Below are 17,487 nucleotides of genomic sequence, written 5' to 3' on the forward strand. Positions count from 1 at the left end.
TGTTTACTAAAATATGTATGTAGAACTGTTGATTTCCCAAATAAAATAAAATAAAATATGTTCTTTAACACGAATATCAAAATTTCTTGATGTTCTTCCAACGTAAACTGAAGGACAAGAATTGCATTTTAATTGGTAAACACCTGAATTATTTAATAAACTATTTTTATCTTTCTTATAAGCAATACTTTACCAATATTGCTATTTGTTTAAAAAGCAAGATTGATATTATTTAGTAAAAAAATTGGATACATTTGTAGATACAGTATTTACATAAAGAATTCTCCTCCATTTATTATCATTATTAGTAGTATTATAAATAACTGTTGACAGGATATAAAAATTGTTTGACTGATTTTTTCTTTAATTTTATATTTAAAAGGGTTTTGCATGTTGGTTAAATTGGTGTCCTGACGAAGAGACGGGTACGTCTTGAAACCGGTAGACATAGAAAAGTCGGTAAGTGGTTATTTAGAAATATTTAATAACATTTAGAAAAATATAAATAATATTTTTTTAAAAATGGTTATTTACTTCTGCAGGGGAGAAACGAGGGGAGCGTGGCCATGTGGTTGACGGTGTTTCAGACTCCCCTCTCCTCGCTTCTCCCCTGCAGAAGTAAGCCACCATTTGTTTTATTTAATGTTTTATTTTTATAAATTTTATTCATTCTAAAAAATTATGTCAATGTGCCAATATGTCTTCTTGGTCATACTGATCATCGTGGTTTCGGGTGTAACAGGGTTTAAAGAACAACCTGTATATGGATATGTGTGTGTATGTATGTTGTATGGGTACATTTATATATGTATATATTTTTTTTTTTTCATTGTTTCATATTTACTTACTATTTCTTCTTCTTTTCTTACTTCCCTATTTCCCCACCCCACTTCCTTTCACCCTTAGCGAACTGTACGTTTTGTTTTTATTTTTGTTCCTATATAAAACCCATAATTGGTCTTATTATTTGTTGTTGTTCTATAAATATGATTGTTGGTTTAAAAAAACCAACAATCATTTTTTTGTTAGTTATGTTTCACAGTTCAGAAGTGTGTTTCGATTACTCACCGACCAGAACTCTTGACGTCACGGGCGATGTAATTTCGAAGTTCCGGTAGGCATTTTCAAAATCGTAAAACTTTAGAAAAATAATAGCGGTGATAATGCGGTAAGTAGGTACATGAAAATATTTTTTTCGTTTGGTTTGATAGTCCATTAAAAATCGAAAAAACGTATAAAAAACCACTGAACATTCTCATTTTGAAATAAATACGAGAAAAATAACATAAACAATATTTATTCGTAAAGGCAACAAAATAATATCTAATTATGGTGAACAGAAATGTGAAAATTGAGACCCCTTCTCGAAAAATATTTCTTATGACACTTAGCGCATTCGAATGGTTTCAATCCGATATGTTGTATTGCATGTCTTTTTAAGTCTGCTTTGCGCATACAGCTGTAATCACAATCTAGGCATTTTAACGGCTTTTGAACAACATGAGTTCCCATGTGGTACTTCAAATTTCCTTGTCGCGAGCACTTGAAATTACATACTGAGCACTTGAATGGTTTTTCGCCCGTATGAACGAGCATGTGTCTTTTTAAATCTCTTTTGACCGCACTCGCATATTTGCACTCTGAACATGAATTAGGTTTCAAGCCAGAGTGAGCAAGGGAATGCAATTTTAAATCTGCCTTTCGCGCAGTGCTGTAAAAACATACTAGGCATACGAAAGGTTTTTCTGAGCTGTGAGATATCATGTGTCTTTTTAAATACCCCTTACGGGAACATTTAAAACTACAAAGCGAACAAGAATAGGATTTCTCTCCAGTATGAATCGTTATGTGTTCTTCCAAGAGGGCCTGTCTAGTACATTTATATTTGCACTCTAAACACGAAATTGGTTTCTCATCAGAATGTTTATTGAGCCAGTGTGATTTTAACGAGTATTTCAGTGAACATCTATACGAACATTGTGAACATGAGAAGGGTTTTTCGCCAGTATGCCTAAGCATGTGACGTTCCAGATGGTGTCTTAGTGAAGATTTATAGGGACATTCTGAGCATGTGAACGTCTTAACATCAGAATGAGTAAGCATGTGTGTTTTTAAATTTCCTTTCCAATCAAATTTAGATTTACATACCAAGCATTGAAATTTTTTCGTTTTAGCACTTTTATTTCTGAGCAGTTTTTTTTTAATAACGCGTCGTTTTTTCTAGGTTTCTTCGTTTCTGGAAACAATAACATTAATTAAATAAGTCAGATGTTATAATAATGAAAATACCGTACAGTTGTTAGTGCAATTTAAAAAACAAAAGTAGAATAAAACTTAAAACAGTATTTTATTGACTATAATTCAATGCACTTCCATCAAGAAATGTCAGTAGAGAACATTAATTAAATAAGTCAGATGTTATAATAATGAAAATACCGTACAGTTGCTAGTGCAATTTAAAAAACAAAAGTAGAATAAAACTTAAAACCGTATTTTATTGACTATAATTCAATGCACTTCCATCAAGAAATGTCAGTAGAGAAACTCAATATATTAAGATCTTTAACTATCACAATACACTCAGCATACACTGCATACGAACTATAAACGTACAGAAATTGCTGTGAATCGAAGGCATAATGATCAGTCTTACGCTTCAGATACCAGTAGAAGGAATCGTTTTTGTAGTGCAGTAAAAACCACATTAAACAATATTTTAATTCAGTAATGTCGTGGATCAAAATACTAACTATGAAATATTTGTTTAAAACATGGAGCGTAAGATTGATCATGTCATATTCTTGCAATGGATGATTAAAACACGATGTAATTGGTGTACCCTTTGCACAATTAAGCGTGGATATGATAATGTGAAAACGTCATAGATGACAATGTAGCAGAACTGATCATTTATTAAAAAGGCTGAATTTAGATACACTTCAGAAATATTTATTTTCGTCTATCGGTTTTATGTAAAAATCTACAATACGCGAGAGAAAGGAAATGGTGATAGATGAATTATTACTTTTACTTACTTAAGGCACATTCTGCTCTGAATGAAAGTTCCAAGCATTCCTTTTTAATGTCAGGATGATCAATATCCAGTTCTGTATAAATGTTTATATCGCTAGTTATTCTATACCTATCAGCCCTGGTCCTGGGTTTAGTTCTAGTGGTAGCAATTGCTGACTCTTCGCTTCTGTCAGGACCGTTTTCCGTTTCCTCAATGCGGAGAATCGGGAGAATATCTTCTTCATCGATAGCGCCGGGTTCAGATTTGACTGTGACAATTCCAGTTGGCCCTTCATTTGTATTTGAACGAAATGCCAGCTCTCCAGTATGGAGAATATCTAATTGAACTGTGCACCTCATTAAAGTAAACTCCATCTGAGATAATAAATCATTTTTCTTTTTAAGCAGAGAATTATTCAAATAAACCTTCAAGAAATTTCATGAAACCAGGATGTTAAAGAGTCAGAATAACGAATGGTACACACATAAAATTAAGAATAGTCCAGAAGGAGCGTAGAATCATATTTGAATACATCGGACTGTGTCAAAAATTCCCTCCACTATGGCCCCACTTTCACCGCGCGCATTCGTGATGTAATCATAACACAAATGTAAGATAAAAAAAAAGCAATCTGCTAATTTCTCTAAAATTTTATTGTGCACGCGGAAATATTGATTGACACAAGAAAGAAGATAAGTAAAGGGTAATTTAATAAGAGTAATTGAATTAATGAACTTTAATAAAACAAATTTTATTTGACATAAAACGGATATTTTTATATCATGTTCAATAATATTTGATGTTTTGAAGATAATGACGGTCAACTGTCCACCACAGAGTTGTTTAATCCGAGGTCCAATTTTCATTAGTTCTCTCATTAGATTAGCAAAGTAGGGTAAACAAATTTACTACCTTGGCAACACTAACGAAATTTCCATTTTGTTTATTCGACAATCTGACAGATGGAAAAATAATTCATTTTTCAAGTAATTTATTTGCTACTGACACATCCATTTGTTAATTACACATGAAATGTAATCCTATCCTGTTTCTTTAAGACTCTAGCAGTATTTCTACACTTAAAAAGGACACAACACGACATCGTTGAATTCAAATCAGGAGTTGCGTACTGAGCGACGTCTACAAAGAAACTAATGGGTCAAAACGTAAACCTACTCATTTATGAGTAGTTTAGTCGCCTTCTGTTTGATGTGCGTATGCGGTTTCTGGACTATTCTTAATTCTATGGGTACACATTAATGTAAAGCAATTACATTAACCGGCATCCCATAAGAACAAGAACATCCACTTCTGTTAAGACATTAAAATAAAAAAATATGATAACTTAGGTACAGAATCAGCAAGCTCAGTGCAACGGGAAATTGAACATACAAAATATTTTCTTATACGCGGTAAAAATTAAAATTAAAGAATTTAATTGAACGGTAAAGTCCCAAAAATTATCGAAAAAATGAACTACTTTGAACTTTGGTTTTTGTGAACCAACCAATCAATAATTATTGCGTTGTTATGTGTTGTAATAGATTTCCGGTTTCCGGGTAGCCATTTTTCCAACGTTTAGTGTATTTTGACAGCTAAGGGGTCCCACTTTTAAATGGCAGCACAACTTACTTACGACAACTTGTGATGTCACGGGCGGAGTAATTTTAAAAAAACAAAACGTTAAAAAAATTACAGCGATGATAATACGATACACAAAAATATTTTTTTATATTTTTGGCATGGTTAGATATTCTAATAATAAACAATAATAAAAAAAACCTCAAAGAACCACTGAATTTCCTCATTATACAAATAAAAAAGACAAATCAGTTAATAATTCATGCGAACTTTAGTTAATTAACTTAAATTGCAGTATGTAGTACATTCCTTACCAAGCTTGGAACAAAGTCTGTACCCGGAAAGGCCAGGAAATGTTATAGAAAATATAATAAAAACGACGCCGAAACAGCGCGGGATGAATAATTATTAACTTAAATTGAAACATTAAATCATATGATTACCTTAGCAGGTGATTTTTAAAGCACAATTGCTTCCTGTTTAGCAAAAAGAATTCTCATTTGTTTTATTAATCACAAATGGCCATTAAATTTACTGACAGATATAAATAAAAAAGTACTACCTACGAATAAGAATTTGACAGTTGAGGTACCTAAATGAATAATTTGACGTTGCTGACAAAGCATATATTAACTTACCAAACTTTTCATCTGCTCGGGAATATTTAATTTATAAATTAATAAGTTTTACCTAAAATAAACAAATTATTATTTTTTAATAACGCTTATTGATGGACACTTTCCTGCGGCCATTATGACTTTTTAAGTATAAAGAATATTTTTGATTAGATCATAAAAAGAGATACCTACATCATATTACACGGATTTCACGAGTTTAAAGACCACAGACACTTTCATACGAAAGAGACAATATGTCTAGTCAGAGACAATAAAGATAATATGTACCGTATCACATATTATTATTTTGCTGCTTACCGGTTAGTTTTATTATTATGTAAATATCTGGATATCGGATCGACAGTCGATCAAAGCCGCATATTATTATGAAATATGGACACAAAATAACAAGTTTTGACCCTGGAATATTTTATAGTCACTGGACTGGCATTCAGAATGAAATACAAATGATGATCACGTATTTTTATGGTTAAATTATTACAACCTTTCTTCTCCCGAGAGGTGTAATAACTGAATATAATTAAAATCTATTAGAAACTGTATTTAATTGGTGAGCAAACTTGATTTTTAAAAGTGGTAAGGTGGTAGAGAGAAGCAAAAACAGGAATATAGTTATGAATTTAAGTATATTAGTTAAAATGGTTGAAGGCATAAAACATAGCAGGTTATAAAACAAAAAACAACAAATACAGTGTTTTAAAATTAAAATAATGCTAACTGAATTTTAATTAAAACTATGACTACTAAAGGAAGGGAGGAAATAATTCTGTTACTTAAGTGGGGGTTATGGATGCTAATGCTGGAGTCGGTTGATCTTGATCCCTTGGTGATGTGGTGTTGGTTTCTGGGTGATGTTGACCCTGAAGGTGGCAGGCTGGCTGGTGGAATCGGGTGCTTGAAGGCTGCTTCAGTTGTAGATGGCTGGCAGTTAGTTCCTCAGGGGGAGGAATATACCCTCCACGTCTCTGTTGGTGACAAGGTCCAGAGTTCCCACGTCTCAGTGAGAGAGCCTCCACGTCTCAGTGGGGACAGCGTAATTGCAAGGGATGCAAGAGACTAAATAACTATCTTATATTGCTTATATACTATTTTGATGGGTGCATTGTGGTGGGGGGTTGTATCTCTCTCCCTATTGGTCGCAAGCTCCAGGCTACCCTTTTCCTTTGCCAGATTAAAATATAGAATTTATATAATTTGATTTGGGGAATAAAATACCCACTTAATATTAAGTATTCTTCACAATAATAATGTTTGGATAATTTATATAGCGCCATTTTTGTGAAACTCACCTCAAGGGCGCTGAATCTTCTTCTTCCTTTTTCCTTTATTTTAAAAAACTATATTTATTATACCGAACTTACAAGAATTACAACATTACTATACTAACAAGGACAACAGGTTTTATTTACACTAAAATATCTTTACATACATTTGAATAAGTTTACATACATTTTTATTGATAATATTTAGACATTGGGAATGTTAACTATGATAATGATAAACCTAAATACTCAATTAAGAGTTCTTATAATTACAAACAATGAATTGGGAAAAATAAGGTCAGGTCAACTCACCATAAATTATAATTTATGATACGGAGGGTGTATATGGATGGATGAAGTAAATTATGAGCATGTACGATTATTATATATTTCTGAAGATGAATGTTGTGTTAAAGTCAGTTAAAACATAATTAAAAGAAATAAAATTAACTAATTTGGATAATTTATTTATACTTTAACATTTTTTAAATTAGCGCTGTGAGATAGCCGGCGAAGCTCTATCTGTTTTTTATAAATTTATCTAGGAGTCCTACCTTTCTCCCACAAAATGATAATTATTTACAATAGTTATCGTTAGATGGTGCTAGTAGTACTAAATACAACTTATCACCGGCCCTTGGACTTGTGACGTACGTCGGTTTCTATTACCGAGATTGACGAGATTATCCCTTCGCTTTTGTCAACACGGATGGTTAGTGGTTAGGGCCGGCGGTCAGCTTTCAGGTAGCGAGATTAGCTCCGTTGGCCAAGTACCGGGTTAACTTCTTTTGTTATTGATTTACCGTTACACATAAAGCTGCGGTTAGGTATGCAGAGTTAGCGAGCGAAGTTCTTAAGAATAATGACCCGTGATCCTGTGCTTCACAGGTAGCTGTCACGATTGAACTTTTTATGTGTCGATATACAATTCCTCCGTATAAAATGTTCAAAGCTTTAAAGCTGATGGTAATTTTTCATCACCCGCAAAATAGCAGAGTATCAACATGTATTACTATATTGTTTTTTTTTTAATGCTGATGTTTTTTGTAGATATTTATTGATAAAACTCTATAGTTTACGAATTATTTGTACCTAATTATACAAGGTTCTTCTTCAGCCTGTAGCTGTACACTTCGAAAAGTAGGTATTTTCCATTCTTCTCCATGCCAAATGGTCTTAGGCTATTTGTATCCACGCTGTTCCCGAATACTCTACAATATTATTTCTCCAGCAGTTGGGGTCGTCCGAGTTTTTAGAAGTTGTCCAAAAGCTCCAGCACAGTAGTCACAGTAGGTACTATTTATCGTCTGAGCCGCGAGCAACATGAATGGCCAGCGCCATTTTAACGTTGCAACTCTTTCAATAATGTTCAGCAGTCCTGTTTTGGTTTTATTTCTTATTTCTAATTACAAATGCGTACAAGGTTGACTATTCATAAAATAAAATTATGACATTATTTTGCAAAAAATAATATTTTTAATTATCCTTTAATTTTTTTAATTTACCTACTTGAAATAATTCGAATCCAAATACAGAATAATAATTTATTTTAAGTGTCAAACTACGCTTACCTACCGGCACAAAAACGAAGCTCTTCTTTCCAACAAGGATGCACTAGTAGAAATACGATTCAAAAAAATACCTATTATAAATGTGAGAATTTTAACAAATTAAAATATTGTCAACGATTTACTAGTCGTGAAAATGCCTAATTAGGCAATAGCGCTTATTGTTCGAAAACAACAATACAATAAAACCTAATAATGTTATTTATATTTTTATCAATATTATTGATTTAATATTTTTGTTAATAAAAAAATATGCCAAATTAAATTGTAAATTTATTAAACCTAAATTAAAAAACAAAATATTGTTTTACAAAAGTGATACCCTGTAATTTATGAACTTATACATCATCAGTTGCAAATAAAAGGATGACGATGAGCATTTTCAATCAATTTTATTATCTTTCGCTGTAACAATATTAAAATTTACACCATTACTTTCAATGGCTTTTATCTCGCAGGCTCTGAAAAAGGTTTTTAGACGTTTTAAATTGGAATGAATTTAAAAAGATAAAATTAGAATATTTCTTGTTCGTATACAAATATTTTAATAAATGAAAACTCGGGTAAATTTGACAATTATTTTATTAAGTTAAAAACATAATATTTAAATAATATTATAAAAATAGAGCTGGTTCAACGTCTACATTAAAAATATATTCGTCGAAAAAATCTTACACGTTATTTATGTATTTACATAAAAAATGACATTGACATAAATATTTTCTTTAGCTCTAGCAACGCAGTGACCTATGTACCATTAGGAGAATAAAAAAAGCAAGGAGAATTTTTACTCCAAAATAAAAATTCGCCAATTTTCGATTGAATGGCTGAAAATATTCTTTTGGAAATAACATAACGGATTTTTAAAAATATTTATATTCACCCAAAGCGCCTTTATACACCAATAATAGAAGAAATTGACGTATTAAAAAAGAAAGATTTAGTAGAAAAGTTCAAAACTGGATTTGGATTGGACTTAAGATGAAAAAACCCCAGAGTTTTTGTGATATTGGAATATATCATTGTTGATTTGTAGGGAATCGAATCGTAAACTACATTTACTAGACAAAAGGCTGTCATGTTCGAAATATGCATTATGTTTCTAGTTTTCATGATTCATCATAATATGTTTTTTCAAGTTTCCTTTGTAAAGACTTTTGTAATCACACCCTGAACACATGTGAAAAGGTTTTTCACCGGAGTGATTCAAGATATGTTTTTTCAAATTCCCCTTGTACGAACACGTGAAACTACAGTGCGGACACGAAAACGGTTTTTCACCAGTGTGCTTCAACATGTGTGTTTTTAGAGTTTCTACACGTGTGTAAGAAAAATTGCACTCTAAACATGAGTAAGGTTTCACATTATCATGAATTAACAAATGTTTCGTTAAATCACTTTTGATGGAACACGTATATTTACACTGAGAGCAAGAAAATGGCTTATCGCCAGTGTGATTAAACGAATGAAGTTTTAGCAAGTATTTTCTAGTACATGAATAATCGCACTCTGAACAGGAAAAAGGCTTTTCACCAGTGTGAGTGAATAAGTGATATTTTAAAGTTTCTTTTCGAATACACGTATAATCACATACTGTACATGACAATGGTTTATTACCCGTGTGATTTAACATGTGTTTTTTTAAATCTCCTTTGTATGAGCATGCGTACGTACACTCTAAACACGAAAACGGCTTTTCACCACTGTGAGTGTACGAATGGCGTTTTAAGTCATTTTTTTGAGAACATGTAAATTTACACTCAGAACAAGAGTAGGGTTTCACAGGAGAATGAACTAAAGAATGTCTTTTCAAATGACTATTTCGCGGGGAACTGTAGCTACAGTCTGGACAAGAGTATATTTTTGGTACGGTTTTAGAAGGGATTTCGTTTTGCTTGGACAGTGTTTTGGAAGATATGTTTTTACTTTTTGTCGTATTCATAGATTTCTTTTTACTTTCCTTTAAATCTGAAATGAAAAATCAATTGTATAATACACTGTAACAGTAAGCTAAAACAATTATAAGTAAAATTAAGTATTTTTGACCAAAAGACAAAAGAATGGTCAAAATTTATATTGTATTATCGTCATTTCTCCAACAATTGTATGTTTCTAATTGATGCTCGGGGCATTGTATAGGGAAACAAAATATACTCTTACTTAATAATGTACGTTTATCAGTCTTACATGTCAGATGACAGTTGAGGGAAATTGTGAAATGTTATTTATCAAAAATACTTTTTTTTTTAATATTCAGTTTTCCTTGATAAGAATCGAACATAATCATTGATTATGCTAAAAAATCATAATTTAATTTGAATTTTTTCATTACGAAATTTGTTTAAAGTTCGTAAAACCGACAAGAGTCGAGCAAATAAAATTTATAAACATATTGAAAAACGTTTTAATTAGTTGAAAGCATAATATAATGCCAAAAATAGTTTTTATGAAATAAAATTCAATGTTTCATAATATTACTGTTTACGAGCGCTCTTGAGATTCTTTAGTAATTGATATATAACATTACGAAAATAGCGGTATTCGCCATAATTCTAATGTTTTTGTCATTTTCAAATACGATAAGTTAGGATGTAATAGTAAAATTATAAAAAAGAAAATAACTTTCAACAAAATTTCGAGTTTGTCAAAATTTTAGTAAAAAAAGACTGGATTTAACCTCCAAGGATTATATTATCTTCTCTAAAATGTTTGACTATATATTATGTTAAGTTGAAAATATTTATACTCACTGGAATCACTTTTCGTGTTGGACGATTTCAAACATTCTTGTTTAATATTAGCATAAGAAATACTTATTTCTGTGTCGGGAGTCTTATCATCTGTTTCAGTGTCTTGTAGTTCAGCACTGGTCCCCGGTTCAGTAGAGCCAGGTCTTTTATCCCAGGTATAATCGTAAGGTTCAACCTTAATAACATGAACCTCGGGGTAAACATTATTTGTAGCGGAATATGAACTGCTATCATATTGTGGTACATTTATAATAAATTCACCAGATTCTGGTTTGATTTGGAGTGGATCAGCAGTGAAAACATTCGTTTTGTCAATGTCAGTCCCGGGCTCGACTTTGACGGTAAAACCTAGCTCATCATATCCTTTTCCAGCATGGAGAATATCTTCTTCTACATTTTCAGTCAACGGTTCAGTCTTTACGATCACAGAAGCAAATTCCATAATTATTTATTGTATTCATACACATTAAGACTTCTTTTAGACTCTAAGTTTACTTACTGCAAAATAAATAAATAAACGTAGGCGTTTTTAAGTCTGACAAACGCACCTGCACCAAGAAATGTTCTCTACACAATAAGGTCGAAATTAAAACTACATAAAGAATATTGTTTTGTAAGCAGACATAGCGATATGATGTTGTTTTATATGAATTAAACATCCACCTTTACTTTAAAAACATAATTTTTCACACGAATACAAATGACACATCACTAAAGGCGGCCATTTTGAAGTTTGCTTTCCCATAGATGAAATATAATCACAGATTTTAGAGAAAACCATTCAAAGACAATAAATTTACTAAAAATAGCAGAACCTACTTGGTTTCTTAAAATGCCAAATACTGAAAAATATTATTTTTATTTAGAAAAAAAAATGGGTTTGATGCTTAGAGTATATGTGTTTGATGACTCTTTTATTACATAATATTAGAAAAAAATGCTTTTTTACTTAAAAAGTTACTTTTAAAGAACAAGCGGCCTCCGTGGTGTAAGACATTAGATTTGTGCACGGAAGGTTCCAAGTTTGATCCTCGGTAAGAACAAAAAATAAATATTGAATGAATTTTCTCTATTTTCTCTAACCATTGTAATTATTTCTGTGTACAATGTGGTGTAAAAAATCAAGAACATGACACTTTTAATTTGAATTGAGCATAATATCGTAGGCCTACTGCCAAAAGTTATATACCTGTTTCATAATGATAAAAAAGTCAAAATGTTATATAACACCTTACTTATAGAATTTTAAACATAATGTTATATAACACCTTACTTATAGAACTTTAAACATATTATATTGACTTTTTCACTGGAAGAGCACGACAAATTAACTAAATTGTGACATCTTACAAAATTTTGACGATGTCACTTCGTAATTTCTGGAAAAAAGTCGACATTTTTATAAATATATATAATCGTATTTACATTTTTTGAGTAGTACATAAACTAAATACTGTTGAATTTGACAGAAATAAAAAAAGTTGTAAAATTTATTTTTTAATACTTAGAGCTGTGAATTACTGAAAATTCGTTATATGAAAAACGTCTTTTTTTTCTGTTTTGTTCATGTTAATATTATATGGTCAAGAATGGTTAATGTTATACTGAGCGTAAAGTGACGACTTAAACCAGCTAATGACCAGTCATAAGCCCTCTAAATGCCCTTTTAATATACTTTTTAACCCTCTACCGCATGAATTGACGGCCTCCGTGGTGTAGTGGTCAAGACGCTTGACTCACGCCCGAAAGGTTCCGGGTTCGATTTCCGGTGAGAACACAAAAATTAAAATGTGATTTTTCTCAAGCCTGGGTGTTCTGTAATGTAATTCACCACTGTAATTGGGCTGCCTGGCCTGTTGTGGTGCAAAAAAAAAGAATTATTAAAGATATACAAATATATTTTTTCTGTACACGTGTTTACTTCAGCATAACTAAATTTTATACAAAATAAAAATAGTTCAAAAACAAGATGAAAATAGAAAATTTCATAATATGAAACACATTCCGTGTTCCTAAGGATTCATTTTATTCATATATTTTTTTTTAGCTCTAACTATTTATTTTTCTCTGAAAAATGAAGCATTATTTTTATAGAACTCGTCAAGCCGGGCGCGTTGCACAAACTTTTTAATTATTATTGTTACATTGGAAGGAATGATGTTGAAGTAAATTAGTGTTTTTCGTACGTCCCTGTTTGACCATGATTATCCTAGTTTTGCAAATTGATCAGGGTCTGTTTAGAGTTTTGTCCCGGCCACGTGAAAAAAAAAATTCATTCCAGTGAGATGAACGATTGGTAACAATAATACAATAAGCAAGTGAAATAATGTAATGTTGATTTGCGTCAAATTTAGGGTTCAGAATAAGTTACATAATTTTTTTTGTGTTTTTATCGTTTTAACGTATTTGCCTGGAATTATGTTATTGCTTTACATCTTGGTATTTAAAAAAAATAAAAAAATAAAGTAATTTAAAAACAAAAAATACTAAGATAATAGTATTGTACAAAACCCCGATCAAAACAATCCTGACACATCCCCCCGAAACTTGGGTTATGACAAATAATATTGAGAGAACCATTGCAGCTTTCGAATGAAGAATCCTCAGAGTTGTCTACGGCTCCGTGAGAGAAACAACAATTGGCGTCGTCGCTACAATAGGGGGTATGTTATGAAATCTATGGAGCGTCCGATGTAATCTCCATTAAGGCGCAGCGCTTGTGGGCTGGCCATATAATAAGAATGGACGACGAAAACACCATGAAACGCCTTACTCTGTGCCACAAAGACGAAGACCAGGCCGGCCCAAAATGCGATGGATGGACTGCATCAGTGCAGATATGACAACATTGGAAGTGAGAAACTGGAGAGGAAGGGCAGCAGACCTGCAAGAGTGGCAGAAACTCCCAGATTCAGCCAAGGCCCACCCACGGCTGTCGGGCTTATGATGATGATGATTTAAATAACTAGTAAATTTAAACGGACTGAATAAATTATTATAAATCTTGCTTTTAAAATATATCACACTGTTTATCTACATATTTTAGTAATAAAACAACTTTCGGGGTTGAAATAAACATAGTAAAAATCGAGAAGATTCGTAGTTATTACGAAAAGCCTACGTATTATTATGTTATGTGATATAATTAACACGGGCACAGCCTAAAGAGCTAAATATGTTAGTTAATATATACAAATGTCATTTGAAATAAATAAATAAATAATATATTATGTACCATTAGAAGGAAGGAGATTAAATAAATAAAACAGTTTTCATTATGGATAGTAGAATGACATTGTATTATTGTATAAAATTCTACACACTTTTAATGATTAAATAATGAATCAATTCAATTTTAGAAGCCATAACTAGAAGTGTAGGTAGATATCTTATGGAGATTATTGAATTGTGTATTTATTATGATTAAGTATAACCGAAGTGTAGAATTATTAAATTATTCCTAGAGTTTTTTAAAAAATAAATTTCCTTTAACATATTTTATTGTGAGTAGATACATGAATCTTTATATAAACGACTATTTTATATTTCTATGTTTAGGCTTATAAAGAGTAGGTATAGTTCTGTGCGAGTAATTTCCTTACTAGAATTCTGGACGAGTATTTTCGACTCGATGGAAGCTCTCAGGTAAAAATATCAACAAAAAAAATTGGGCGGAGAGCAGTTTGCCTTGTTGTGTAGTGGTTGGCACGTTCACCTACCATTGGTGAGGTTCTGGGTTCGACTCCTGATAGGTTGGATGTAAATCATTGATTTTAAAGGATGTTCAAACTGCAATATTTCATTGATCCTGGATTGGCACCTGAAGTGTGAGACTGATCACTTTACCTTCATGTAACAGATGATCAAAATAAACTGCATTTGGTTAACAAATGTAGTGGCCTATGAACCATTGGGTGCGGAACTCTCGTTAAAAATGAGCCATTGCATGGTGGGGGGGGGGGTATCTAAATGGTTTTTTTTTTTAAAAAATTTTTAAATTTTATTTTTGCACCACAACAGGCCAGGAGGCCCAATTACAGTGGTGAATTACATCACAGAACACCTAGGCTTGAGAAAAATCACATTTAATTTTTGTGTTCTCACCGGGAATCGAACCCGGAACCTTCCGTCTGTGAGTCAAGCGTCTTGACCACTACACCACGGAGGCCGCCATTTTCTTATTAGAATGAATATTAGAGAATCTTACTTCTCATATGTTTCCACTTTGAGTAGTGGCTAATTACCAGTATGAGTTAGAAAATGCTTTTTTAAATTTATTTTTTGTGAACAAGAGAAATTACACTTAGTGCATGAAAACGGTTTCTCTTTAGAATGAGTTCGGAAGTGTCTTTTTAAATCTACTTTTTTATAGCATGCGTATTTACACTCCGTGCAAGAAAACGGTTTCTCACCCGAATGAATAAACATATGGGTCTTTATAGAACCTTTATGTGCGCTTGTGTAAGAACATTCGGGGCATGCAAACGGTTTCTTATCGGCGTGAGAAAAGAGGTGTCGTTTTAAGTTTTCTTTCTGTGAACATTTGAACGTACACTGTGAACATTTGAATGGTTTCTCACCAGTATGACAATATAAATGTATTTTTAAACTCCACCGTGTAGAACACGTATATGGACACTCTGAACATGAAAATGGTCTTTCACCAGTATGAGTTGAAATGTGTTTCTCTAGATCGCTTTTTCTAGAAAATGAACGGCTACACTCTGAACAAGAGAAAGGTTTTTCACCACTATGGATTGAAGAATGTCTTTTCAAATCGCCTCTCAATGAAGACGTATAATTACATTTTGAACATGAAAATGGTTTGTTGCCCGAATGCGTAAACATGTGCGTTTTTAAACTGCTTCTTTGTGAACACGTGTATTCACATTCTGTACATGAGAACCGCTTTTCACCAGTATGAGTAAACATATGTGATTTTAAAGATGCATTTGTAGAACAAGTGTACATGCATTGTGAACAAGAAATGAGTTTCTCCCCGGTATGAATGAACATGTGTTTCTTTAACGATCCTTGAAGAGTACACGAGTAATCACACATAGTGCATGAGAACGGTTTCTCACCCGTGTGTTTAAACAGGTGATATTTTAAAGATCCTCTATGTGCACATGTATATTCGCACTCTTTACACGAGTATTCTTTTTTCGGAGAGTTAGAAATGACCTTTGTGTTGACTTCTGAGCATTTTTTTTCTGCGTCCTTTTTCGCGTCTGAAATTAAACGTTATAATGTATAAACTGAGTATAAAATAAGCATAGTAATAAACTTGGTGTGAAAAAAGCAATAATTTTAAATACACTATTTAGGTGCATTGGAAAATACTTGGACACCATAAGTTTAAGAACTGTTTTTAACATGTTTATTTACTAAACAATTAAAATGATTCAACATGGAAAATCATAAATTTAGTGCATGAATATTTCTTTTATGTTTATTTACTGACCAACTTGTTTTAGAAAATTAAACAGAAGATAAGAATAACATAATGCTTATTATATCAAAACAACAAAATTTAAAAACTATATTAGAAAACAAACCTTTAAATATTAGTTTGAAAAAAATTAGACACAAAGGTAAAGTCAACGTTAAATTAATAACAAAATTTTACATACTAAATAATATTTAACAATACCGTGATATATGTGTGAAGAATTATTGATTCTAAAAAATCTGAGAATTTCGTGAAAAAATAGCAAAATCAATATGAACATAATCAAAATATCAGAGAAAAGGTAAATATCAGGCTCTCATTCAGTAAAAAAAGGCGATGTCACAGAATTAAATTTTATATAAGAAGTCTTAAAAATAAAACTACTCACTGGATATATGTTTAGATTTTAAACAGTTCTGTTTAATATCAGGATGAGCGATACTTATTTCAGTACAGGCAACCTTTTCGCTGCGTTCACTGTTTTGTTCAGAACTGGTTCCTGGTTCAACTTTTGGTTCCTCGCTTATTTTTTCATCCCAGGTATATAAATCTTTCTTAATGAAAGGTATTTCTGGGTAGTCAATCTCATTCTTTACAACGGGATCTCCACTAGTCAGAATATCATTAGAAACATTGCTAAACTCTGATTTGATAAAAGGATAAATATTGTCTACTTCAGCAACTGTTTCGAGTTCAGTTTTAACAGTAGCGACACTTGACTTCTCCTCTTTATTAGGACATGGTGACTCTTGCCCGGAATGAAAAATATCTCCTATATCGCAAGTCCCCGGTTCAGCCTTCACAGCAACAACACCTAGTTTCTCATTTGTATATTTACACTGCGCTTCTTCCCCAGAGTGTAGAATATCTCCTTCTATATTGCTAGTTCCAGGCTCTTCCTTGACCCTTACAAAATAACCTTCCATTTGGTCTTCAAGATATCTGTTGATTAAATATACATTTTAGAGTAATTTACTTGTTCTGCATAAGCATTGCATTAAGGAAACGCGCACACGTAGATTAAGACATACATAGTATATCGAATATGACTTATTTTAATTAACTTAACATAACTCGAAGTATCAAGTGTCCATATTACTAAAATAGTTACAAATTGTTCACGACCTATAAATATAGATACCTGGATGAATGGACGTGTACCTACTTTATAGAAAAAGACATAATTTGATAGCATACAAATCTCTTTACTTACATATTCATCA

General features: G+C 32.0%; 2 protein-coding genes across 2 annotated transcripts; both read right to left on the bottom strand.

The window, feature by feature from the left end:
- Positions 1-1,281: 1,281 nt before the first annotated feature.
- Positions 1,282-11,545, bottom strand: LOC148271684 (uncharacterized). Its single transcript, XM_088241055.1, has 3 exons — positions 10,813-11,545; positions 9,933-10,030; positions 1,282-2,220 (listed from the first exon to the last, which is right to left on the bottom strand). The coding sequence occupies exons 1-3, from the start codon at positions 11,252-11,254 to the stop codon at positions 1,324-1,326; spliced, it is 1,437 nt and encodes a 478-aa protein (XP_088097181.1). The 5' UTR covers positions 11,255-11,545; the 3' UTR covers positions 1,282-1,323.
- Positions 11,546-14,081: 2,536 nt separating this feature from the next.
- Positions 14,082-17,211, bottom strand: LOC148271685 (uncharacterized). Its single transcript, XM_088241053.1, has 2 exons — positions 16,653-17,211; positions 14,082-16,043 (listed from the first exon to the last, which is right to left on the bottom strand). Exons 1-2 carry the CDS (start codon positions 17,188-17,190, stop codon positions 15,049-15,051), a joined length of 1,533 nt encoding a protein of 510 aa, XP_088097179.1. The 5' UTR covers positions 17,191-17,211; the 3' UTR covers positions 14,082-15,048.
- Positions 17,212-17,487: the final 276 nt, after the last annotated feature.

This window comes from Micrasema longulum, unplaced genomic scaffold, assembly GCF_059751315.1.
Source record: "Micrasema longulum isolate JH-2025_06_02 unplaced genomic scaffold, ASM5975131v1 h1tg002727l, whole genome shotgun sequence".
NCBI classification, from domain to species: domain Eukaryota; kingdom Metazoa; phylum Arthropoda; class Insecta; order Trichoptera; family Brachycentridae; genus Micrasema; species Micrasema longulum.

Coding starts and splice junctions, on each gene's coding strand:
- LOC148271684 (XM_088241055.1), bottom strand. CDS start 11,254: ATGGAATTTGCTTCTGTGATCGTAAAGACTGAACCGTTGACTGAAAAT. Junction 10,031..10,812: donor CAACACGAAAAGTGATTCCA/GTGAGTATAAAT, acceptor TTTTCATTTCAG/ATTTAAAGGAAAGTAAAAAG. Junction 2,221..9,932: donor ACGAAATCCCTTCTAAAACC/GTACCAAAAATA, acceptor GAAGAAACCTAG/AAAAAACGACGCGTTATTAA.
- LOC148271685 (XM_088241053.1), bottom strand. CDS start 17,190: ATGGAAGGTTATTTTGTAAGGGTCAAGGAAGAGCCTGGAACTAGCAAT. Junction 16,044..16,652: donor AAAATCTAAACATATATCCA/GTGAGTAGTTTT, acceptor GTTTAATTTCAG/ACGCGAAAAAGGACGCAGAA.